The 26120-nt window shown below is 41.6% G+C and overlaps 1 protein-coding gene across 1 annotated transcript in view; it reads left to right on the top strand.

Annotated features, from left to right (window-relative positions):
* The first annotated feature begins 357 nt into the window (after positions 1–357).
* Positions 358–26120, top strand: part of HACD3 (3-hydroxyacyl-CoA dehydratase 3) — a 31050-nt gene continuing 5287 nt past the window's right edge. Inside the window, exons 1-9 of the mRNA XM_068964260.1 lie at positions 358–598; positions 6716–6758; positions 8811–8884; positions 9834–9998; positions 12073–12124; positions 16166–16276; positions 22884–23011; positions 23428–23540; positions 25964–26070. Coding sequence (XP_068820361.1) covers positions 512–598; positions 6716–6758; positions 8811–8884; positions 9834–9998; positions 12073–12124; positions 16166–16276; positions 22884–23011; positions 23428–23540; positions 25964–26070 — 880 coding nt within the window. The 5' untranslated portion in view covers positions 358–511. The remainder of the gene's footprint in view (positions 599–6715; positions 6759–8810; positions 8885–9833; positions 9999–12072; positions 12125–16165; positions 16277–22883; positions 23012–23427; positions 23541–25963; positions 26071–26120) is intronic.

Raw genomic sequence — 26120 nt, 5'->3', positions numbered from 1 at the left:
GCACAGAGCAGACGCTCAACAAATGCTGAATTAATGAGTGACAAATGGGAGGAACCTTCCAGCTACACCAATCCCAAGTCCTTTCTCTATGCTGATCAGTTCTTCATGAGTCTCCAGCGTTTTTCAGTTTTTACGCTTATTTTTTAACCGTCTTCCAGCAGTTAGGAGGGAACGACAACGCAGCAGCCCACTCCCGAGGCGTCCGCAGCGAGCGGCGGCGCCACATGCTCCTGCGGCCCGCCCCATGCCGCCTGCGGCCCGCCCCATGCCGCCTCCGCCCCGCCCCCGCCCCGCCCCCACCCGGCTCGCCGCCAGGCCGGGAGCCGGCGCCGCGGCCCCCTGGCCCACCACTGCGCAGGCGCGGCCCGCGAGCGTGGGTCGTCTGGAGGCTGCGGGCTGCCTGCACTTCCGAGCTCAGGGGTTTGCGGCCTTCGTCTGACCAGTTCCAGCCGCGCACTACCTGAGACAGCGAGGCGCAGCGAGGCAGCGAGCCGCTCTGGGCAGTGTGGTCATGGAGAATCAAGTGCTGACGCCTCACGTTTATTGGGCTCAGCGGCACCGCGAGCTGTATCTGCGCGTGGAGCTGAGTGATGTGCAGGTAAAGGCCGGGCGGCGGGACGTGCGCCGGGTCTCGGCTCTGGGGACCCGCTGGGACCCCCGTCCCCTTTGTCCCGAGAGCCAGCAGCGTGTCAGCGGGATCCAGGACGCGGTGCGCTCTGGGCTGCCAGGCCAGAGCACGGGCTGGCCCTCATCAAGGCAGACCCCGGGCGCGACCCCCTGAAGGCTCAGGTACCTTGGGTGCTGCGTGAGCCCCGCGCAACAGAGGCTGCCCCGGCAGCCTCTTTGTTCGCATTTTGCGGCCTGGTGGAGCCCGAGCCTGGCCCTTGGAGGCCTGGCTGTCTGGATTCGGGTTTGCCGAGGCCCCTCGAGGCGTGGGATGAGCTCGTTGGGTCGGAGATGCCGTGTGACAGTGGCTTGCCGGGCCGCGGCTGGACGTCCAGCGCTGGTCTTAGAGGTCCAGCGGTCCCCTCGGACCTTCAAGAGGCCCGCCGCTGCCTCGGGCGGGGGGAGGGGGGCACACCCACCTCCCAGCCATTCAGTGATGGAAATCATTCTTGTTCATTTTAAAGTCCAGAAGACCCCGAAGGAGCGATTTCCCCCTCTCTTCTGAAGACTGTGGGCTCACGTTTGCTGAGTTGCATACAGAACTTCAAAATGAAGCTCATTATCTGATCTCATTGACTTCCATGTGAACAAGCTGAGGCTTCTTAAATGGTGGCCATCTCAGGACCTGTGTACCCCTCTGTCTCTGTCAAAACCATCCAGGATTCCATTCCCATCGTTGAGGAGCTGAAGTTTGTAGTCTGGAATGTTCTTTCTACAGTCGTTCTTACTCCCTACTCTCCTTGACATCTATGGCACTTTATAGCCTCCTTCACTCTGGCTTAACTCTCTCTGCCTCTGAGTCAGACGTTTATATTCAGTTCTGTCAGCCCATCTGGCATATTGTCTTGCAAGGGATAGGTGATCTTTGGTTGTAGACTTGAGTTTATTGAATTCAGTCTTTGCTTCTGTAATATAAACCTGTTTTCCTATTGAAAGATAGTACTGGCCAGAATGCTGTTGGCTGTGACACTGCGTGCTGAGTCGTCTAACATGTTAAACCAGGCTAAACTGTACTTTTACCTCAGAGGATGAATAAATGTTCTGTGCAGTGTTCCTCTACTCTGCTTCAGGGTGTTTTAATAAAAAAGGAGAAAAAGCAAAGTCGTTGTAGGTGGGGATCAAAGTCTCTTTCTAGAGAGAATTCTAACAGTAATCAATAAGAAAAGTATGGACCTTGTGTCCTAGCCATGTCTCTTAGATATTCAGTTAAACATTTTGTAGACCAGTTAAACTCAGAGACCCTCTCTAGTTGTAATAAGGATGTGATATCCTGGCATACTTCTGAAACACAAACAGAAAAGCTGTTTTTAGGGGAGGTAGGGTGGTGTTGGAGGGGGGAAAAAATGTAAATTTGTTGGGCAAATGAAAGCATCACACTTTAATTTTTCCTGAAAGTTCTAAACCTTTTAGTTAAGAAACATGAACATACGTGTTAATTGTATTTGTTATATTTTCAACTATGAACGTATGTGTTTGGAATATCTTATAGTTAAAGAAATGTAAAGGTGGAGGGAAAAAATGGGATTTTTTTTGGAAAGAGAAATCCTTTTTTATTTTTAGGGAAAGAAATAAATATTTTATCCCCAGTTGAGGTTTTTTTTTCCCCCTTAGATTGCTCGTCTGTAATTCTGAGGCATCCATTGGCGCTACCGTTAGTTTTAAAGTAACATGTCAGTATCATTCATAAAAGAAATCCCCTACCATGTGTGAAACACTACAGATTTACAAAGATGAGTCAGACAGACTCAGCTTTCCAAGGGTATTCTATCTAGGAGGAAGGATATTATATATAAACAAAAAATTCTGTGCATGAGTATGTTTATTTGTAGATTTGGGGTTGAGTATTAAACCAGGTCCCTGGTGTTAAAGGAATTTGTTACCTCTCTTTTATTAATTCCCTGATGGCTTTTATTAATTCTTTTATCGCTTCACTGGTGGCTCAGATGGTAAGCGTCTGTCTGCAATGCAGGAAATCCAGGTTTGATCCCTGGGTTGGGAAGAGCCCCTGGAGAAGGAAATGGCAGCCCACTCCAGTACTCTTGCCTGGAAAATCCCGTGGGCGAAGGAGCCTGGTAGGCTGCCGTCCATGGGGCTGCAAAGAGTGGGACCTGACTGAGCGACTTCACTTTCACTTTCACTTTACAGAAATAAGGTGAAGTATTCTTGTCAGACTGAAACTGGGAGAACTTTCTGGAAAGAGGACGGCATAGACTTTCAGATCATCTGATTTGCTGTAGGAGTCAATGCCCTATAACCAGGCACTGCCAGGAACACACCTCTAGTTAAACAAGTTGTGTTTATTGCTCATATCAGCAAGGGAGAGCATACGCTGTGGGCTAGCTCACTAGAATGTTAGAACTGATCATAGGATTTGGACTTTGGAGACTGAGGGATAGACTAAGGGAGCAAGGATTCACTTTAGATTAGATGCTGTCAGAAAACAGGAGCAGTGCTATGGTTGGGTATCTGAATAAATCATATATAGGGAAGACGAATTGGTAGAGAAGTGGCAGTCACTTATTTTGGCCGAGGGGCAGGGTAACTGATGTCTTGTGAATGGCAGTGTGACCGCGTTTTTGTCTGTGCTTGCTCAGAATTATGAAATGGCTTTATCTCATTTTATCAAGGTATTCTGTTCGTGTATAACAGCAGAGTAACATGTCCTAGCTGTGAATGCCAGGCCAGCTTTTGAATGTCAGGGGCTGCTCCTTTTTAAAAACTTCCCAATTAATTGCTCCATGCATGACCTGTGGAACCAGTGATTCTGGCTTGGGATGAAGCGTTTAGTTTATTTGCTTAATGAAGACCATTTGTGGAATACCTGCTTTTGTCTCACATTAAGCTGGGTTCTGAGTTGTCGGACAGTTCTCTACCGCCCCCTGCTTTCTGTAGCTTGTGTGTAAGTGAGTTTCAGTGTTGAATTCCAGTTTGGAGGCATCAGACATGCTCCCTTCCCGGGACACAGAGAACTGTCAGATTTTCGCATCTCTCCTCTGTCTTTGGAGCTGTAGAGCTAGTGTCTGATGAGAAACCACCACTGAGGTGAGAAGAAAAAGACTTCGTCAGCAGCTGTTTCTGTGTTTGAGGTGAGCAGTAGCAAAGACACCAGTGAGAGTCCATTGGGGCTAAGGCACGGTTACTTTCAGAATAAAGTTGCTTTACAGGATAAGCATGAAGGACAGATTTGTGCCAACAACCATAGTTGTTAAAGCATTTGTTCATTTTTCGAGGTTTTTGTTCATTTCAGTTGTATGAGGGCTGTGTGTTTAGCTGTTTGAAAGATGCTGTTCTTGACCTTACCTAATAGAGAGTCTGGTGGAAAGAGTTGGTTCCTTACTCTTCCACTTAATATCTGGTGTCCATGGATTATTCACTTAACCTTTATGAGCCTCAGTCTCTTCATACAAATAAATGTGAATAATAACACCTAATTCACGGGATTGTTTTGAGGCTTGAATTGGATAATAGATTTGAAAGTGCTTTGTGAATTCTAGTGTGCTACTCAAGTGTAAAACATTATTGTTGTGATACTAAACCTTAGATGAGAAACACAGAGAGCAATAGAACAGAACAGACTTACCCATGTGTGAAAACTTATTGAACAGCAGTGGTGGCTTTACAAATTAATGGAGGAAAGGGTGAACCATTCAGGAGATGGTGTTGGGACAATTGGTAATCCAAGTGGCAAAAAGATAAAATAAGATCTTGTCTTATGCCATACACAAAAGTCAGTCTCTCCGTTTCTGAGTCCTTCAGAAAAGGCTCAGTTGGGTGTTGTGGCTTGGGATCTCTCATGTGGTTGTTCAGATGTCATTTGTGATTGACAACGTGTGATGACCTGAAGTAGACTCTTCAAGGATGTGTCACTCACCTTATTGGCAAGTGGGTATCCATGAGTTAATCCTCCAGAGAGGATACATGGGACTGCTGGAGTGTTCTCACGCCCTGGTGTCTGAGTTTTCCCAGAGCGAGCTCAGAAGGAAGCTGCAGTGCCTTTTACGACCTAGCATGAGAAGTCACATCGTTCATTTCCACTGTGTTCTATTGGTTACGCAGATTCCTGATGTCATTTGGAAGGCTGACGAGTATAAATACCAGGGGGAGAAGATCATGGGGGGCATCTTGCAGGTGGCAACCACAGAAGACTTATACTTGCATTTCCAGAAAAGAGAAAGAAAGAACATTCTCCAGTTCATTCGATGATGCAATTAGAAGAAAGGGAAATTATAGGCCAATCTCATTTATAGACATAGATGTTAATTTTTTTTATCGGTTCCATGTCTCTTCCTTCCCAGTTTTGAGCTTGTTTCTGGCAAATTTTTTTATTTTTTAATCGAAATATCTTCCTTAATTACCAACACCTTTGGAGAAGCTGACATGCCCGTGTACTGCTGGGTAGGAGTTGATGGTGGTTTAGTTGCTAAGTCGTGTCTGACTCTTGTGACCCCATGGACTGTAGCCCACCAGGTTCCTCTGTCGATGGGGTTCTCCAAGCAAGAATACTGGCGTAGGTTGCCATTTCTTTCTCCAGGGGATCTTCCTGACCCAAGGATTGAACCCTGGTCTCCTGCTCTGCAGGCAGTTTCTTTACTGACTGAGCTACCAGGGAAGGAGTTAGCATCTAAAATCTGACTCAGTGCTTAATGAACTGCAGGCCTTGTGCTGTGGCTAGAGCTTAAACCTTGGCTGCTCACATCTTACGTCCGAGGAGAATAAACTGAGCTCCCCACAAACTCCTTTTTTCCCTTCCAAGTGAATTAGGATATGGGGAACACAGAGTAGGCAAAGAAGCGACCTAAATAGGAAATGTACCACTAAGACATCCCAGAACTCAAGCTTTCATGATAATACTCACACTAAAACCCTGCCACCCTTAGAGAGGAACCATGCCCCTGAAAGTATAACTTTTTTTGGTGAAGTTCCTTAATTCCCTGTCCCTGGCGCAGAGAAGATCATCTGGCTTATTAGCCCCTGTGGGTGAGCTTCTCAGCCTTAAGTCTGTACTCTCACCGGGGAGGTTCTTGGCTTAAAAGCTCCCTCACCCCAGCCTTCATGGCTATGAGTGAAGTGTTTAGGCTCCCACTGTTAGAATAAACATAGCCTTCACCTTCTCTCTGTCTTGTTTGTTTTTCTTTGATGCAAGATGGAACACAGAGGGCAGAGCCTATAGAAGAGTAAATGAACTAGTTATGGCAGTGGAAACATGCTGCTTCATGCCTGTTCATTTGGATCTGGGAATTAGGATGCAAACTGTTTCTCATCCCCTGGGGGAAAAAAAAATTAAGTTGCTAAAAGGCACATAGCAACTTCTGGGAATAAATGAACAATTTAGAGAATTTCCATCTCTTCTAGTCTTGGTTTGGATAGAGGTGAAGAGAGCCTGGAACCTAAGACTAAGGGACTGCACGTTTCCATTTTCATCCAACTGCCTGTAATCTGCAGCCCTTCACGTAACGTAGAGGAATTAATTTGTTTTTCATGATGCGGTATGGGTGTCCCTCCTGGTAAGGCTGTCCCCAGCCGTTCTGTTCCTGTTATACTCACTCTCTTCTTAAACTACCCTAACACTTAACTGTCGTAAACGCCCGTAACACTTAACTGTTTTTCACTGCTCTTTTGGTCTCGAGCATATGTTACTTGATACTATATTGTTCCTTCTCACAGGGTGTGACTCATCTGTTCTGCTGGCTTCCCTGCCTCCACAGCTCGGGCACTGAGTCTGAGATGTGTGTATTCCCCCGCGGCACCTCACACGGCACCATCTACCGCTGCCCATGAGCAGAATGGACTGACTCAGTATATGATTGCTCTGCACAGCAGAGGAGTTTAGGGTCCTTCTTGGGGGAGCCTGCAGTCTCCCATGTGTACAGATAGAGAAATCCTCCACAGAGATGGGAGTAAATGACCGAATATATTCTCTGGAGGAAGCACAGGGCAGGAAGGTTGAGTCCCCAAGGTGGAAGGATGTAGGGAGGGAAGTAAGCCACTGGTTTTAATTTGATTTTTCTCTTCATTAAAATGTCCTTGGTTTCTTGGTCTCTTTCCACAGAATCCTGCCATCAGCATCACTGAAAATGTGCTACATTTCAAAGGTCAGTATCTGGGCAAAGGTTCCCAGGCCCCTGCAGTTAGGGAGACATTGTGAGGGTTGCTTTTTATTTTTATCTGTTTATTTTACTCACTCTCTATTGATGTTCACCTTTCTGATACTCTTGGGGTAAATTATATTGTTTTGAGGTATATGATCAGAGAGCTCAGAAATTTAACATCCCACTTTCCCCTGGGAAAGGCAGCAGATGATAGCAAAATGGTATCCTAGGTTAGAAATCAGGAGATTTATCTTTTAGCTTAAAATTCTGCTACTACTTTGGACAACTTATTGATTTCTGTGGGCCTATGAAATTAGGATATTGGGTTATAATCTGTGTTTCTTAAACTTGAAGATCCAAGGACACCTGAGCATATATCTACAGGATCCTCTAGGGCCATAGACCCTAGATTGAGAAACATGTTAAGAATTAAATATGGTCACTGTAAGTGATATTTGACTCCATTACACTCGTGAACGCAGTGGCAAACAGCCGCTGAACTCATATAAGTAAGTATTACTTGATTATAAGGTAGCCATCTAGATGACTCCAAATATGCTTCTTTTTAAAAATATTAGAACAAAACCCCAAAATAGAAATTTTCTTAACAAGACTTTGTGGCTCCCTGATGTTATACTTACAGACCAGTTTAATACACACTGTACTTTAGACAATATCTGAAGCCTTTCCAGCTCTAAGAGTCTTTAATTCTGTGAATTCACCTCCATCTCCTTCTTAGTTCATCAGCAGGTTTTCTGCTGAGCCTGAGAGGGTAGGTCGGGATTCACTGATACCCAGTGGAGTGGGATTCTCCCTGCTGTCTTTCTATTCTGGTTCCTTGGAATGTCATTAGTAAGTGACTGGGTTATGGGAGATTGAAGAGTTTCTGCCTTATATGAGACTCCGTCTACCTTAATATACTTATGTAAAAGCACAGCCTGGCTTTTGAATCGACTTTTCCAAGTGAGAGCCCTGGTGGTAATGGCTCAGATGTTGGAGGGAGCTCAGCATTTGAAAGGAAATTAAAATGATAAACGTGTATGTTGCCATGTGGAGCTTTCTAGGAATTTGTGGTCTTGGAGAATAGCTACCTGTAGCACATAATAGGCAAGTCCTTCCACACACAATCAGATGAGGAAAGATAATCCCAAAAGTTAGAGGGCAGGGACATCCCGTAGTCACTGGCTTTTAGGCGTGGCACCTGCTGCCTTTGGGGGAAGATGCCATGTCAGGGCCCAGGAAGGGCATGATGGTCAACCTGAGGCCTTTCCCCCTAGTTCCACTTGTCTTCTCGGTAATGAGCTGAGAAAATGATACCTCTCTTTTTTATTCCATTTGGAATGTGCTAAAGGAGCAGTCAGCTGCTCCATTGTCTACCCCTGGTTGTGTGTGCAAGTTGCTTCAGTCGTGTCCGACTCTTTGTGACCTCATGGACTTGGCCTGCCAGGCTCCTCTGTCCATGGGATTTCCCAGGCAAGAATACTGGAGTGGGTTGCCATGCCCTCCTCCAGGGGATTTTCCTGACCCAGAGATGGAACCCATGTCTTATGTTTCTTGCACTGGTCGGCAGGTTCTTATCACTGGTGTCACCTGCAAAGTCTCCTGTCTCTGGTTGGATGGTGTTAAATTTAGAATTTTCTTTGAGACGGTATATTAGAGGGTCCGTGTACCCTGCAGCTTTCCTTAATTGCAGTCGAGAGAATACACCTACTTGACTTTTCTCTGCTGTGGATTCAGAGCCAAGATAAATGTGAACATTAAATTTATATAGAGTGTTACCTTTGGCTTTGCTTTCTGTATTCTTTTTGCTTGTCTGTTATTTATACTGGCCATCATTGAGGCCTCATTAGAATATTAAATATTCTAGAGCTGATCACCAGAAAGTCATAAGGAGATAAACTTTTGTCAAAGATTTAGCTTTCATCTAGCTGTTGAGTAGCTCTGCTCGCAAGCCCCCACTCACTTGATTTGCATACTTCTGAAAGAACAGCACCAGGCTAACATTTGAATAGCATTGCTCTGCTCAAGTTCACAGCAACCCACATTTCTTTATAGCTCAGGGGCATGGTGCCAAAGGAGACAATGTTTATGAATTTCACCTGGAGTTCTTAGACCTTGTGAAGCCAGAGGTATGTTCTTTCCTTCCTTACTTCCCTTTCTATCTTAAGAAATAAGTACTTATAGTTTTGTGAAATGGGGGGCAAGCCTTATGGGGAAGAAGAAGATAAACCTAAGCAGAATATACTTTTATTTGGAACAGAGCCCAGGTGTTAGCCTGAGAGTAGGAGGAAAATTGGAGAACCTGAGTTGAATCTGGGCTCTGTCGTTATTAGTGGAGTGAAGACGTCTCCTCACTTCTTCGCATTTCAGTTTTCTCATATGTTACATGAAGGATTGGGTTAAGTGGATCTCTAAGGTTCTTTCCAGCTGTGAGTTTCTTAATAGTCAGCGGTGGTTTAAGGGTTTCTTAATAGTCAGCAGTCTGGGACTTGCTTTGGAGGCAAAGAGAGAGGCCGCATAGAGAAATAATGAGCTGGAGCAGCCCCTAAGAATTTGAGTTTAGTTGAGAAGGCTCTGTAGTGAAAGACTGATTTAAAAAAAAGGTGTAACTGAGACAGTACAGTTCTGGCCTTGATGCAGGCCTTTCTAAATGCTGGAAACCACTGACCATTTGAATTGAATCATCTTCATGGGAAGAAGATTTGGAAGGCAGTGGTGCACTTGAGAAGGTGGTTGGGTGTAGAGCCTGGCATGATGTAGGTCCAGTAGGGTGTTCATGCTAGTTTCTGCCGAGATAACCAAGACTATCTGCCTTTCTTGTCCGGCTCTCCTCCTGTGTCCCCAGCGGGGCAGGGTGGTGGGGAGGGAACCAGAGCAAGACACTGCTGCTCTTGGCGTTCTTCCTCGTACCAGCCCTTGGTCTAGATGTTCTCTTTGCCCCAGGACTTCTAGGAACCGAGAAGGAATGGCAGTAAGTACCATGCGGCTTCTCTGTTCAGCCACAGTGGTTTGTGCAGTTTCAAGGGAAGGAGTGGGGGATGGGAAAGGGCATTCTCACGTTCTTGCTTTCTCTCCTAGCCGGTTTACAAACTGACCCAGAGGCAGGTAAACATCACTGTACAGAAGAAGGTGAGTCAATGGTGGGAGAGACTCACCAAGCAGGAGAAGCGCCCACTGTTTTTGGCCCCTGACTTTGATCGTTGGCTGGACGAGTCTGATGCTGAAATGGAGCTCAGAGCCAAGGTCAGTAAGGATCTGGGATCTAGACAGAAGTCATGAGGAACCCAAGTTATTTGGGGCACCTCAGATATCTATCAGGATCTGATAGAATAAGGACAAAAATATAAATTCACTGATTGACCTGGAGACGTGGTTTTATAGAAGTATTGGTCATGTATTTTGTGGACTGTTCCTCAATTGGGTTTTGTTTGATGTTTTTCTCATGATTAGCTTAGGGTGATGGGTTTTGCGTAGGAAGGCCGCAGAGGTAAAGTATCCTTCTTATCATGTCATATCAAGGTTGAATACCCTCAACATGACCTACAGCTATTGATGTTAATCTTGCTCACCTAGATGTGGTTAATTTTTGGTAGGTTTCTCCACTATATGGTTTCTCTAAGTTAAGTTAAGTTGCTCAGTCGTGTCCGACTCTTTGCAACCCCATGGACTGTAGCCCACCAGGCTCCTCCATCCACGGGATTCTCCAGGCAAGAATCCTGGAGTGGGTTGCCATTTCCTTCTCCAGGGATCTTCCCGACCCAGGATTGAACCCAGGTCTTCTGCATTGGAGGCAGATGCTTTAACCTCGGAGCCACCAGGGAAGCTCTACTCTAATGTTACTCCTCTCCTTTCTTTACTGTTTTCTTTGGAAGGAGGTCACTGTGCACAGTCCACACTTAACGAGCCAGGAGTTATGCTTCCCATTCTTAGGGTGGAGTATCTGTATACATTCTTTGGAATTCTGCATGGGAGATTTTTCTTTTCTCCTTTATTTATTGTCGTTTATTTATATCAGTATACATCAGTAGCAATGAGCACTCTTAGCATCCAGATCACCCAGATTCTGGTTTCCACTATCATCCTGCAATAAAAACAGCAGGCCTGGGAATATACAAGATAAACCTGGAGCAGCTTACTGTGCCAGAAATTAAGGATGCACTTTAAAAAAAAGGCCCATGATGATGCAGCTGTGTCAAAGGGACACAAGAGCCAACTGCAAGAGCTTCCAGTGGCCAAAGACAGAACAATTTGAGCAACAAGATATATAACACAGTATTGGATTACAGCACAAACTATAAAACAATATAAATCAGTATGGATCTTGTCATTTATTTATATCAGAACAGATTTGTTTTCTTTGGCCACTGGAAGCTCTTGCAGTTGGCTCTTGTGTCCCTTTGACACAGCTGCATCATCATGGGCCTTTTTTTTTAAAGTGCATCCTTAATTTCTGGCACAGTAAGCTGCTCCAGGTTTATCTTGTATATTCCCAGGCCTGCTGTTTTTATTGCAGGATGATAGTGGAAACCAGAATCCGGGTGATCTGGCTGCTAAAAGTGCTCATTGCTACTGATGTATTACTTTTAGGTTCTCTCAGCTGACAGCACAAGGAAATATATGTGTGTATACCAGCCCATGTATATACATGTATCTATAAGTATTTCCATATATATCCATCTATATCTATATTATCCTAATATAAGTTCACACTAATGTTGGAGATTTGATTTTAGCTTCTAGAAAATCATCGAAGTCTTAAAAAATGAAATAGCAATCTGTTTCCTGTCTTAAATTTCCGTTTTGTTTCTACAACCATGACAAATTTTCTAGATGTCTTTTCCAGCTCGAAGATCTTAAGGCTGCCCACTTTGTAGTTTGGAAGCCAGCTGATTGGTTTAATTCTGTGAGCACTGGATAGTCATTCTATAGTGCCAGTGCTACCCAGTAAGGAGTCAGGCTTCTTAATACCATGACTTCAGACATTCTTCCCAAGGAAGCGAGAACACAATTGGAGGAGGAGGTGGCTTTGAAGGAATCATATTGTTTATCTCTCATGTGGGCTTCTGCAAGCATCTGGGAATTTTAACTTGTGGGTTTTTTTTTTTTCAGTTTATTTTTTTACTGAAGTATAATTAAAATACAATGTTAAATACATTATTGCTGTACAGCAGAGTCACTCATTTATACATATATATACACATCCTTTTTCATATTCTTTTCCCTTATGGTTTATCACAGGATATTGAATAAAGTTCCCTATACTGTACCATACAGTAGTCTAACTTGTGTTCTTGGAAAACTTCTGTCCAAATTCTAGGAAGAAGAACGCTTAAATAAACTCAGACTCGAAAGCCAAGGCTCCCCTGAAAGTAAGTTTCCCCTACTGCTATGGTAGTTACCAGTTAACTTGTGACAGAGATGGGAGTATGGGTGAGTGTGAAACGGCAGGAGGGGTCGTATTAGGTGGATGAGTTTATGAGAAATCCTTAATGCCCAACACTTAAGCTGTGCAAACCCACGTCAAAAGTATTATTTACTTTTAATGTTTCCCTGCTGTTGGGGGGCCTGACATCATCTGAGTACACCAAGGTTGGTGTAGCAGAATGGAAGAACCTCAGCCTCCTGGACTGGCCTAATAGGGTGCTAGGTGGCAGCAAGTCCTGCAGAGACCTGGAAATTACTGCATAGGTCCATGACTATAGTTCTTCCAGTCTGGTGGTGTTTTCCTAACTGAGATCACAAGGGCTGTGGTTGTCAGCCTTAGAGATAGAAAGTATTCTGTATAGTCCTGCTGTTCATTAACCTTTAAAAAATTCAGTTCTACTTTTATGTCTGTCCAAGTGTGTCTGTCTCTAAGTGTGTTATCTTCTGGGTATCATAGATTAAATTCAGCAGCTGTCTTAAATTCATGCTTTATGGAAAGCGTTGTCCTAGGCCTTTGAGCTTTGGAGCCAGTGAATCCGTCAGAGCACCTGTGCTCGAAGAGCTTATCCATTCTAGTTGGAGGACCATGCAGGTCTATACAAAATTAATGCTGAAAAGCAGAATGAATAAGTGTTCCTCATGTGTCCAAAATAAAAAAAACCTTTTCAAGTTTTAGTGGCCCTTATTTGGCATGCCATAACTAGGGAAAGAGCTTCCCTGACAGCTCAGTTGGTAAAGAATCTGCCTGCGAAGCAGGAGACTGGTTTGATTCCTGGGTTGGGAAGATCCTCTAGAGAAGGGATAGGCTACCCATTCCAGTATCTTGGGCTTCCCTTGTGGCTCAGCTGGTAAAGAATCTGCCTGCAATGTGGGAGACCTGGGTTTGACCCTTGGGTTGGGAAGATCCCCTGGAGAAGGGAAAGGCTACCCACTCCAGTGGCCACAGGACTGGAAAAGGTCAGTTTTCATTCCAATCCCAAAGAAAGGCAATGCCAAAGAATGTTCAAACTATCGCACAATTGCACTCATCTCACATGCTAGTAAAGTAATGCTCAAAATTCTCCAAGCCAGGCTTCAGCAATACATTAACCGTGAACTTCCAGATGTTCAACCTGGTTTTAGAAAAGGCAGAGGAACCAGAGATCAAATTGCCAGCATCTGCTGGATCATGGAAAAAGCAAGAGAGTTCCAGAAAAACATCTATTTCTGCTTTATTGACTATGCCAAAGCCTTTGACTGTGTGGATCACAGTAAACTGTGGAAAATTCTGAAAGAGATGGAAATACCAGAACACCTGACCTGCCTCTTGAGAAACCTATATGCTGGTCAGGAAGCAACAGTTAGAACTGGACATGGAACAACAGACTGGTTCCAAATAGGAAAAGGAGTACGTCAAGGCTGTACATTGTCACCCTGCTTATTTAACTTCTATGCAGAGTACATCATGAGAAACGCTGGACTGGAAGAAGCACAAGCTGGAATCAAGATTACCAGGAGAAATATCAATAACCTCAGATAAGCAGATGACACCACCCTTATGGCAGAAAGTGAAGAGGAACTAAAAAGCCTCTTGATGAAAGTGAAAGAGGAGAGTGAAAAAGTTGGCTTAAAGCTCAACATTCAGAAAATGAAGATCATGGCATCCGGTCCCATCACTTCATGGGAAATAGATTGGAAACAGTGTCAGACTTTATTTTTGGGGGCTCCAGAATCACTGCAGATGGTGACTGCAGCCATGAAATTAAAAGACTCTTACTCCTTGGAAGGAAAGTTATGACCAACCTAGATAGCATATTCAAAAGCAGAGACGTTACTTTGCCAACTAAGGTCTGTCTAGTCAAGGCTATGGTTTTTCCAGTGGTCATATATGGATGTAAGAGTTGGACTGTGAAGAAAGCTAAGCGCCGAAGAATTGATGCTTTTGAACTGTGGTGTTGGAGAAGACTCTGGAGAGTCCCTTGGACTTCAAAGAGATCCAACCAGTCCATTCTGAAGGAGATCAGCCTTGAGTGTTCTTTGGAAGGAATGATGCTAAAGCTGAAACTCCAGTACCTTGGCCACCTCATACGTAGAGTTGGCTCATTGGAAAAGACTCTGATGCCGGGAGGGATTGGGGGCAGGAGGAAAAGGGGACGACAGAGGATGAGATGGCTGAATGGCATCACTGACTCGATGCACGTGAGTTTGAGCAAACTCCGGGAGTTGGTGATGGACAAGGAGGCCTGGTGTGCTGTGATTCATGGGGTCGCAAAGAGTTGGACACGACTGAGCTACTGAACTGAACTGAACCCACTCCAGTATTCTGGCCTAGAGAATTCCATGGACTGTGTAGTCCATGGGGTTGCAAAGAGTCGGACACGACTGAAGGGAAAATTTTAGAGCAGTTATTTTCAAGCTATGTACCATGGTACCCCAGGGATTCCCAGAGATGCTTTGGAGAGGTAGGCCAAGCAGGCAGGTACACTTCAATTAGAGCAGCTTGGCTTTTGTGTTTTATGTATTAGCGTCCTGAATAACACTTCTTATGGAAGTGTTCATAGAAGTCCATAACATTTCTTACAGAAAAGACAATTTGTTGCTTTAAAAAAATTTTGAATAACCACTAATTTAGAGGAATTTTCTGCTTTAGAAAAGCAGAGGAGGGGAGAGGATTAGTGGAGATGAAGAAGAACGACATAAAAAGGCCACCTTTGGCGTTTAGAGGGATAAACTTCTGAAATATGTAAAAATTCTTATGTATGGATTATTTTATGATCTTAGAAAAAGCTTTAGCAGTTTTATCTAAATTCATAAAGTCTCCTAATAAAGTTCTTTAAATGGGGAAATGTAATACATTTTTGTAGTTTTGAAGAAAAAAAAATTAATTTGTTAAATGTTGCTACAAGTATGACTTTTTTGACCCCTTGAGATAAGGCTGTTTTTGATTGGACATACTAAGTGTGATTATTTGAGCATCAACCAAGTGTCTGTGCTGGATATCTCTATAGAAACACTGATGTGTGGCTATAAAAATGTGTAGGTAGGAATAAATGTGTAGCAGCAAAACCTGGACTCCAAAGCTCTTCTTAAGAATTATCCTTTCCTTTGCCCTACTCCTTGACTCAACCATGACTCTGTCTAAGCTCCTTACTCCTCCCTTAATTCCATTATTGGCTATGTCTTCGAAAACCCTTAGGCTGCAAAGTTAATGACCTTTATTCTCCTTCCTTCTTCCTGGTTTGCAGTTTTCCAGCCTTTGGTTATATCCTCATTCTTCCATCTTCCAAAGCCCTGATTAGATAACCGTCTCATCCATGCAGACTGGGCCTGATACGTGCTTCTCCAGCCTAAAGTCATTTTCTCACCTTGAAATTCTCACAGGATATTACCTGTTGCCCTCCATCTTGAAATATGGATTTTAGATTGTAAACTCTCTGAGGGGAGCATCATGTCTTAACCATCTTTGAAGCTCAGTGATGCCACTCACAGTATCTTGCATGTTTTAGGTGTTCACTTAATGTTTGGTTGGATGGATACATGGTCAAATATTAGAATTTTAAAATTCAGTTTCTGTTTCTTTGAGGTATTTGACCTTTATGCCCTAAAAAAATTCTAAAAAAGAAACTGTAGATTATATTAAGATGACAGGAGCAAGGACTGAATATTTTTCCTGATAATGCCTCCTTAGCTAGTCAGTTATTTTTTGCCAGATATAATTTTTCCTATTCCTTCTTTGATTTGTTAAGTCTGTATACTTACCCCTCAAGACTGTGAGGAAAAAGACCTCTGAAGATATGCCTTGGACTACAGTGTTTCTTATAATTTTGCTTATCTGTTTTCTATGGGACTAAGAGCCTGGTTGGTGCAGACCTGGGCCAGGTATTTGTTGAGGAGCTTAGGGCACTCATGTACGAAAGAGGGATGCAGTCATCCAGGTAAACCCCACATACCTGTCTCCTGCTGTGACTACTACTTTTAACATCTTTCTGCCTTTCTTTGCTTTTCAGCTCTTACAAGCTTGAAAAAAGGATACCTGTTCATGTATAATCTAGTGCAGTTCTTGGGATTCTCCTGGATATTTGTCAACATGACTGTGAGATTCTTTATCTTGGGAAAAGGCAAGTACACAGTTTCAAAGCGTGCTTTCTTTTTTGAGTAGTTTGGCCCACTATTCACCAGAAGTAACACTTTCTGCCTTTCAGCCTTCCACACCAACCCCTTCCACCCCCACCATATTTATGTAGCACTTCAGACCTTTCATTGTATGTTCACATCTCTCACTTCCCATGACCTTGTGAAACAGGCTGCCTGGATGTTCTGTTCATTTAATAGGTGAGGAAACAGATTTGGAGATGGTCAAAGAAATGGTCCACATCCACCCAGCTAGCCAGGGGTACATCTTGGACTAACATCCCTTTCTTATTCACTGCTTGATAATTCATTTATAACTAACTAAATTGATGAGATACTCCTAGTGTCAAAGTTACACAGTCCTAAAGGGATCTCACTCCTTTAGAGCCTAAACAGACTAAATGGACTATTGTGAAACTGAATGAAAAGACTATCATAAAGGTATCAGTTCTTGCTAAATTAATTTTTATGTTTAGCAGAATTCTGGCCAAAGTAAATGACAATAGAACATTTTTGAGAATGTGATCTAAAGTACTCTGAAATTTTGTTGTGAACCATAAATAGTAAAATTCGAGGGAAGAAACAGTAATGGGAGAGGATTTTCTCTATCTGCTATGAAAAAATAGTATTAAAATAGCATAGTATTAGTATAAGGATAGACTAATAGAGCAGATTAAGTAGCTCAAAAATAGCTCTTATATATTATTATTACAATACTGCATTATGTAATATATAATATATAGCCAGATTATGTATATGATAAAAAGGAATTTTGAATCAATGGAAAGGAAAATATTATCCAGTCATTTTTTTCTATTAGATGGGAAATCTATCTAATAATGTTCCCAAGGAAAATTGGCTTGATTTGCGAGGCAGATAATCTGTTTAACTCTTCTCATTCTGTATATAAAGGGAAAAAAAAAAATCCCCCCCAAAGACTTAGGAGTCATATATCAAAAAGTTAAGTCATAATAGAAGATATAAATAAACATTTATGAAAATCACATGTGGAGGGTTAGGATTTTCTAACTTTGAAAATAATAGAAGAAATCATAAGAAAAAGGTCAATGTATTTGATTACATAAAATGCCTAAATTTCTATATATCTAAAAATATCCATCCAAAACAACATTAAAGATTAAAAGCATATTGAGTTGAGCAAAATGAGGATGGAGGGTTGGTGAAAAATTGTAACAAATATTGGCAACGTTTTTTTTTTTTTTTTTACATATAAACAGCTTGTAAAATTGATTTTAAAATGTGAAAACTCTACCCAATAGATAAAGATCATATACAGGCAGTTCATAAGAGGAAGTAAAACTAATTTAACATACAACAAAATGTTTAACTCAGTAATGGTGAAGGAAATGTATTTTTTATGTATCAGTTTTGCAAAGTTCTAAAAGAGGCCTAATTGAAAACAACATGTGCTAAAATAAACAGAACGGTGGCTACTGGGGAGGGTGCATAAGTACAGCTCTTTGGGAAAATCATTTTGCAAGGTACTCAAGAGCCTCAGTGGCCCAGATAACCAGGATGCTGTGATCAGTCGTCTAGATCCAGACATCCTGGAGTGCACAGTCAAACGGGCCTTAAGAAGCATCACTACAAACAAAGCTAGTGGAGGTGATGGAATTCCAGCTGAGCTATTTCAAATCCATAAAAGATGATACTGTTAAAATGCTGCACTCAATATGCCACCAAATTTGGAAAACTCAACCGTGGTCACAGGACTGGAAAAGGTCAGTTTTTCATTCCAATCCCAAAAAAAAGGCAATGTCAAAGAATGCTCAAACTACTTCACAGTTGTACTCATCTCACACGCTAGCAAAGTAGTGCTCAAAATTCTCCAAGCTAGGCTTCACCGTAAACCGAGAACTTCCAGATGTTCAAGCTGGATTTAGAAAAAGCAGAGGAACCAGAGATCAAATTGCCAACATCTGTTGGCTCATATAAAAAGCAAGAGAGTTCTGGAAAAGCATCTACTTCTGTTTCATTGATTTTTCCAAAACCTTTGACTGCGTGGATCACAACACACTGTAGAAAATTCTTCAAGAGATTGGAATATCAGACCACCTTACCTGCTTCCTGAGAAATCTGTATGCAGGTCAAGAAGCAACAGTTAGAACCAGACATGGAACAACAGACTGGTTTCAGATTGGGAAAGAAGTATGTCAAGGCTGTATATTGTTACCCTGCTTGTTCAACTTATATGCAGAGTACATCAAGTGAAATGCTGAGCTGGATGAAGCACAAGCTGAAATCAAGATTACTGGGAGAAATATCAATAACCTCAGGTACACAGATGACACCACCCTTATGCCAGAAAACAAAGAGGAACTAAGAGCCTCTTAATGAAAGGGAAAGAGAAGAGTGAAAAGGCTGGCTTAAAATTCAGCATTCAAAAAATTAAGATCATGGCATCCAGTCCCATTACTTTCTGTCTAATAGATGGGGAAACAACGGAAACAGTGACAGACTTTTCTTTCTCGGGCTCCGAAATCACTGCAGATGGTGACTGCAGCCATGAAATTTAAAGACGCTTGCTCCTTGGAAGAAAAGCTATGACCAACACAGACAGCATGTTAAAAAGCAGAGGCATTACTTTGCTGGCAAAGGTCCGTATAATCAAAGCTATGGTTTTTTCCAGTGTGAGAATTGGATCATAAAGAAGTCTAAACACCAAAGAATTGATGCTTTTGAACTGTGGTGTTGGAGAGGACTCTTGAGAGTCCCTTGGACTGCAAGGAGGTCAAATCCGTCAATCCTAAGGAAATCAATCCTGAATATTCACTGGAAGGACTGATGCTGAAGCTGACACTCCAGTACTTTGGCCACCTGATAGGAAGAGCTGACTTACTAGAAAAGACCCTGATACTGGGAAAGATTAAAGGCAGGAAGAGAAGGGGATGACAGAGGATGAGATGGTTGGATGGCATCACCAACTCAGGGGACATGAGTTTGAGCAAGCTCTGGGAGACAGTGAAGGACAGGGAAGCCTGGCTTGCTGTATAGTCCACATGGTCAGAAAGAGTCGGACATGACTGAACGACTGAATAGCAACAACAATAGCAACATCAAGAACCTTAATTATTCATATCCAAGAAGAAGAAGCGACTTAGCAGCAGCAGCAGCAAAAAGTAGTTGTAAAAAATAAACATTATGGTATTATTTATATTAGTGACAAATTAGACGCTATGTAAATGTCCATGAATGAAGGATTGCTTTAGATTGTTCCCTCAGTGGAATGTTGTGAAGCAAACGTAAAGTATTTAAAGAGGTTGTAAAATATGGAAAAATACTTACGATAGACTAAAAAAGTAACAAACTTGTTCTTCCAGTTTGTTCACACCAATATCAAAAGGAGAAAGGAACAACCAATAAATGTGGAATGATTGGAAGAAAAGGCACCATTTTCTAATGGCTTGAATGGAACATTTAAAATTTTTCTTTATTTGTAAAGTAAATATGAGGAAAAATATGAGCATGATGGAAAATAAGAAACTGTTTAAAAAGAGAAAAAGTCCTGTACACTATTTTATTCTTCAGTCCTAAATTTTCCCATCTGAGGTTTGTAAAGGTGAATTGTTTTTTTTTTTTGGTGAAGGTAAATTGTAGTTAGCTCCAGAATCTTTAGAATGAAGTGCACATTGTTTTTCCAGTCTTTCCTTGGATTTCTGCAAAGCACGGTAGTAAGCTAGTGAAAAACTTCCCAAATGCCTAGCACCTTATAGTCATGTGTAACCAGAAGTCCATTGATGGTTATTTAAAGAAGCAAAGGAAGTCTCGGACAGTTGTTCTCAGATCTATAGCTCTTACTAGTATGGATTTAACACAAGTTTCATGAGTAGGGACTTTCCAATTCATAAATAATTTATTTAACCTATCATAGTTGTATTGGTTCTGAATGTTCCTGTGTGAGCCTGCTAGCCATTAGGTGACTCACTCCAAAAGCTGCTAAATTATCTGGGTCATGTGTTTAAAGTTAGCTGCCTGGAGCTGTAATTTCTGTTTTGGCTCTGAGCCCCTTCCTAACCACCTATTGGAATGGAGCTGCTGTTGTAATTCTTCCCTCATCAGTCCTCAGAAGTATAGTAAGGACCTGGGCCTGGTACCAGGGGTCATAGTCTGTCCTTTGTAGTTACCTCTTTTTGAATAAAAGGTGGTGGTGAATGGCAAATTCTACACATGTACTTGTTTTATTTACATAAACATGTATAAGCTGAACTCATGTTAAGGAAATAGCAAACTTGTGGAAACTCATGTCTATCTCTCTATTAATACTTTTTTTAAAACTAAATAAGGTTTTTTCCTAATTATAAAAATGTGTTAATTACTTACTTTAACTCTGCCGTAATTCCGTCTATCAGAATGATAGATTCTTGGCACTTTGTTGGATATCTTTCTAATAAACCCATGTACCTTTCTTAGGAAAAGTTGTTGAAGAAGAATTATGAGACTAAAGGGTAGATTGTTTTTAAGGATTCTACTGTATACTGCCCAGAAAGAGTGTACTGTTTTATACTACCACTATTTAAATCCTTGTCCATTAACATGAGTACCTTGTTAGTACTTCCAAAAATTTTTTTCAGATCATAAAAGTAAATGGGCTGGAGCTTCCCTGGTGGTCCAGTGGTTAAGAATCTGCCTGCTAATGCAGGGGACGTGGGTTCAATCCCTCGTCTGGGAAGATCCCACATGCCCCAGGGCAACTAAGCCCATGCGCCGCAGCTGCTGAGCCTGTGCACCTAGAGCCCGGGCTCCTCAGCAAGAGAAGCCGCTGCGAGGAGAAGCCTGCGCACGACAAGGAGAGTAGCCCCGCTCACTGCAGCTAGAGAAGGCTCACGTGCAGCAACGAAGACCCAGCACAACCATAAATAAATAAATAAACATTTAAAAAGGAAATGGAGCAATTTAATAATGTTTGGAAAATGGGAGAAAACTGGGGAGGAGATGTGGGGGGCCTGGAAGGGGAGGTGAATAAGCCATTGTCCATCACTTTTAATATTTCCATACATTTTCTTTTAGTCTTAATTTTTTCTCCTGCAGTTAAAAGTTATCATCATGCTGTGTATACAGTTTTGCATCTTGTTTTTAAAACAGTATTATAAGCATGTTAGTGTTATTAATATTCTTTATAACAATCATTTTAGAAATCAGATTTTTATTCCTGAATGGAAACAAGGATGAATTTCCCATAAAATCAGATACAGAGCAACAAGATCTACTTTTATTTACCATATTCCAAATCTTGTCACAATTTTCTAGTTCAAAATAATGGAGAACCTCATTTGTCAAAGATAATTTGTCCAAAAAATTAAGAAGTGAATCTCTTGAAGATACCAGAATTTCACTGTAAATGGTGAAAAAAAATTGTGATCTTTGTCTTCACAAGGGACATTTAAAATTATGAATAAATTTTTATAGCAAAATTTAAATTGTAATTTTGCATTACTTCTTCAAAGAAAAGAACTAATCAAATTTTGAACTTCCTCATTTTGTGGATTCACATTTGACTTTGTAGCAGGATTGTATAGTGGATCATTTTTGCGATTAGAGAATGTTTTCAGTCTTGCCAGGGCCTGTTTTTTTCATTTGATACTTAAACTGTCTTCTTTTTGAGGAGCCTGCAGTGTCATCTTTACTGGTAACTTGCCTAACTCCGCCATTTCTTAAAAACTCTTAATAGGCAGGGAGGCAAGAATCCTAAACCTTCACAATATGCAGGACTAAGAACTGTCTTGCTCAAAATGTCAGTGGTGCCCTGCTTGAGAAACACTAAGAGGAATGTAAGAATTCAGGATGTCAAGTGAGGATCAGCATGGAAAGTGAAGGATATTAAATTATGGACCACTCCAGATTGATACCACAATTATTGACCTCAAATAAGCAACAACTCATTTTGTTATATAATATTCCATGAAATAGATATACTATAGTTTTCTCAAACTTTCCATACTTATAGGTTTAGATCATTTCTGTTTTAATGCTCTTAAAAACATGTAATATTTCAGAGAACAGTCTCCTTGCTGAAGCTTTTATTCTTTTTCATTTTAGATTTTTTAGTTAGGATATATTCTCAGAATGAGAATTAATAGGATTAAGTATATAAATACAATTAAGGTCTTTGAAAGTTAATTTTATTCAGTACTTTTGTACCTCTGCATGTATTTGTGATTGTATAGTTTTGATATTTTAAAAAGCTAGGTTTCATTCAATATATGTAATACAGTTTTAGCTTTAAATTAAATGAGATAATTGACCGGAAAAGAATTACCATTGTGCCTGATACATAGATTTTTCAGCATATAATAAGTGAGTGAAATCTAGGTATGCTTTTTTTCTTGCCTTTTAAAATTGAGAGGGGCATACAAGGTTTGTGTGTTAACTTATTGGTAACCAATAAAATTTACTAATTAGGGCCACAGAGGCCTGCTCCCCTCCAGCTTAGTTGAGTAGTGAACTTGAATCTGACTGGATGTTTATTACACTTTTCCTAAAATTCATTTCATGTAAAGGCTTATCTAGATTGCAAAATACTTGTGTGTTGGCATTTGCCAATTGATTTACCTTTAATATGTGTTTGTCCCATAGAGTCCTTCTATGACACGTTCCACACTGTGGCTGACATGATGTATTTTTGCCAGATGCTGGCAGCCGTGGAATCTATCAATGCAGCAATTGGAGTCACTAAGACACCAGTGATACCTTCTCTTTTCCAGGTATTGAGCAGTTGAGCTCAAGGGTGGGGAATGTAGGGTTTTGATGTTTATTTAGTAGGTATTCACACTTTGTTGAGAAGTTTCAATGAGTAAAAATACCTGTTTGCAGAGAAATAGCATTGTTTTCTCTGAATACACACACACACAAAAATCTGTCCAGAAATACTGGTACTGGCTTGGGTACTTTCACATTTCTACCTGTTGCAGAGAAATAGCAGTGTTTTATCTGAACACACACACACACACACAATCTGTAACACTGGTACTGACTTGGTACTTAAATTTGTTCTAAGCTGTTCTCAGTCTTTTTCTATGTACCTTGAATTTAATGGGGTTATGTTTCAGATAACACATTTATGTGCTGTCTTTTACGAATGTATTTTAAACTTTTTTTTTCTTCTGGGTCTTTTTAACAGCTTCTTGGAAGAAACTTCATTTTGTTTATCATCTTTGGTACCGTGGAAGAAATGCAAAGCAAAGCTGTGGTTTTCTTTGTGTTTTATATATGGAGCACAGTTGAAATTTTCAGGTGGGTACAAATGCCAGGATGGTGTTTGAGTGCTCCTTCGACTATGGATAAGACTGTCTTATCCAGAGTCTCATTTTATTTGAGATTGAAGTTTCGTGTGTGGAGTTCTACCTGCATCTATGTGCTCTGCAAAGTTGAGACAGTGTTTTTTTAAATTAAAACATTAAAGATACTTTAGTTAAAAATTTTACTTTTTAATTAATTTATTATAATTGGAGGATAATTACTTTACAATATTGTGATGGTTTTTGCCATACTTCAGCATGAATTGGCCACAGGTATACATGTGTCCCCCCGATCCTGAACCCCGTGCCTTCTTCCCTCCCTACCCTATCCCTCTGGGTTGTCCCAGAACACTGACTTTGGATATCCTCCTTCATACATTGAACTTGCACTGGTCATCTGTTTTACATATGGTAATATACATGTCTCAATGCTATTCTCTCAAATCACCCCACCCTCACCTTCTCCCCCTGAGTCTAAAAGTCTGTTCTTTACATCCGTGTGTTCTTTGCTACCCTGCATGTAGGATCGTCAGTACTGTCTTTCTAAATTCCTTATATATACGTTAATATACAATATTTGTTTTTCTCTTTTTGACTTACTTCACTCTGTATAATAGGCTCCAGGTTTATCCACCTCATTAGAACTGACTCAGATGTGTTCCTTTTTTATAGCTGAGTAATAGTCCACTGGGCATATGCACCACAACTTCCTCATCCATTCATCTGCCGATGGACATCTAGGCTGCTTCCGTAAAAGACTAGTCAAGTGCAGTAGTGAGGAGGGGGAAAGAGTAGGATGAGGAGTTCCATCTGTAACTGTGAACAATCAGTTGAGATAACGCACTACCTTGGACAAGCCTATTTATTTTTTTTAAATTTTGTTTTGGCCTTATGCCATGTGGGATCTTAGTTCCCTGACCAGGGATTGGACCCATGTCCCCTGCAATGGAAGCACGGAGTCAGACTGCCAGCAAGTCTGAGGCAGTTTTTTTTTTAAAGCGCTCAGTGGATCATAATACCAGCCTGGACCCTGGGGAGCAGAGGGAGAGATCCAGAGAAACCAAAGGCCTATCTTACCCTTTAGGATCTTGCTGTCTTGTTGGAAAGAGAGGACCCATTCACATGGAAAAATTCTTGAAAGGGCTGAAGAAACATGTAACTGAAGAAACATCCCAGGCTGGATGAAGTACTGAAGACCAGCCTTCGAGAAGGGATGATAGAATAAATCTTTGGCTGTTAGATTACTGACGTTTGAATTGACCTCTTATCTGATTCTTCTATTTTTGATTGTCAGTAGAAGAAATTATCTTTTAAAAAAATGATTTTGTGTTTGGCTGTGCTGGGTCTTCATTGCTGTGTGCGAGCTCTCTCTATTTGTGGCGAGTGGGGGCTACCCTCTGGTTGTGTTGCCTCTAAACCACAGGCTCAGTCGAGGTGGCGCATAGGCTTTAGTTGCCCCGAGGCATGTAGACTCTTCCCAGACCAGGGATTGGACCTGTGTCCCCCCACTGGCAGGTGAATTCTTTATCACTGGACCACCAGGGAAATCCAGAAGTTATCCTTTTCTTAAAAAAAAGATCTGATTAAAGTAGATGTGTTCTGTACCAGACCATACATATTCCATACTTCTTCCCTTTCCAGCCAAGTGGAGCATTGGTTTTGCAAACTGACTCCTCAGTTCTGGGTTTGGTGATATTTGGTAAAGTTGACAGTTAAGAGGGAGAAAAGACATTGTCAGCCCTAGATTATGTCTTAACTGTAGTCTGCATCCCATGGCATCCTGTATACCCTCTAGTCTACTTAACACAAAAGTGAAAGAGATTATAGGTTCTTAATAGTAACTTTTACTGTTTGGGAGAAACAAATTTATGTTAGCTCTTTTTAAGTAGAGTATGCCTGATTATAGATTAGAGGTCTTTTTGTATACTTCAATTTTGGTAAATGTTCATTTAGGCAGAGATAAAGTGTCAAAGTGTCTGTCCTTACCTACCTGGAACATAGATCAGAACCAGGAATAAAGCCAAAATGCTTCTGAGCATCTGTCCCATGTACGGAACTTTTTCATAGAGGGTTCCTTTGAGACCTAAACTTACTTTGCCATTATTGAGAATTCATATCCTTTTGGAGAAGGAAATGGCACCCCACTCCAGTATTCTTGCCTGGAAAATCCCATGGACGGTGGAGCCTGGTCGGCTACCGTCCATGGGGTCGCAAAGAGTCGGACACGACTGAGCGACTTCACTTTCACTTTCACATCCTTTGAAGACTGGAGGAAGAACACAATGGGAGCTCATTAATGGGAGTTCGTTAATTCTGCTAAAAAGCCGTGTGTGACTGATTGTGAAATTACTCTTCTTGAATGATGTTCTGGAGTTGCATTCAGTGGTTTTTAACATGTGAATGCCTTATTTCCAATAGGTACCCCTTCTACATGCTCTCCTGCATTGACATGGATTGGAAGGTGCTCACATGGCTTCGTTACACTGTGTGGATTCCCCTGTATCCTATGGGATGTTTGGCAGAAGGTACTTTAAAGAACTCTAGGTGTTATATCTTACCTCCACTGAGTAGCCAG

Source organism: Capricornis sumatraensis, chromosome 2, assembly GCF_032405125.1.
Source record: "Capricornis sumatraensis isolate serow.1 chromosome 2, serow.2, whole genome shotgun sequence".
NCBI classification, from domain to species: Eukaryota; Metazoa; Chordata; class Mammalia; order Artiodactyla; family Bovidae; genus Capricornis; species Capricornis sumatraensis.
This window is presented reverse-complemented; position numbering and strand designations above follow the sequence as displayed.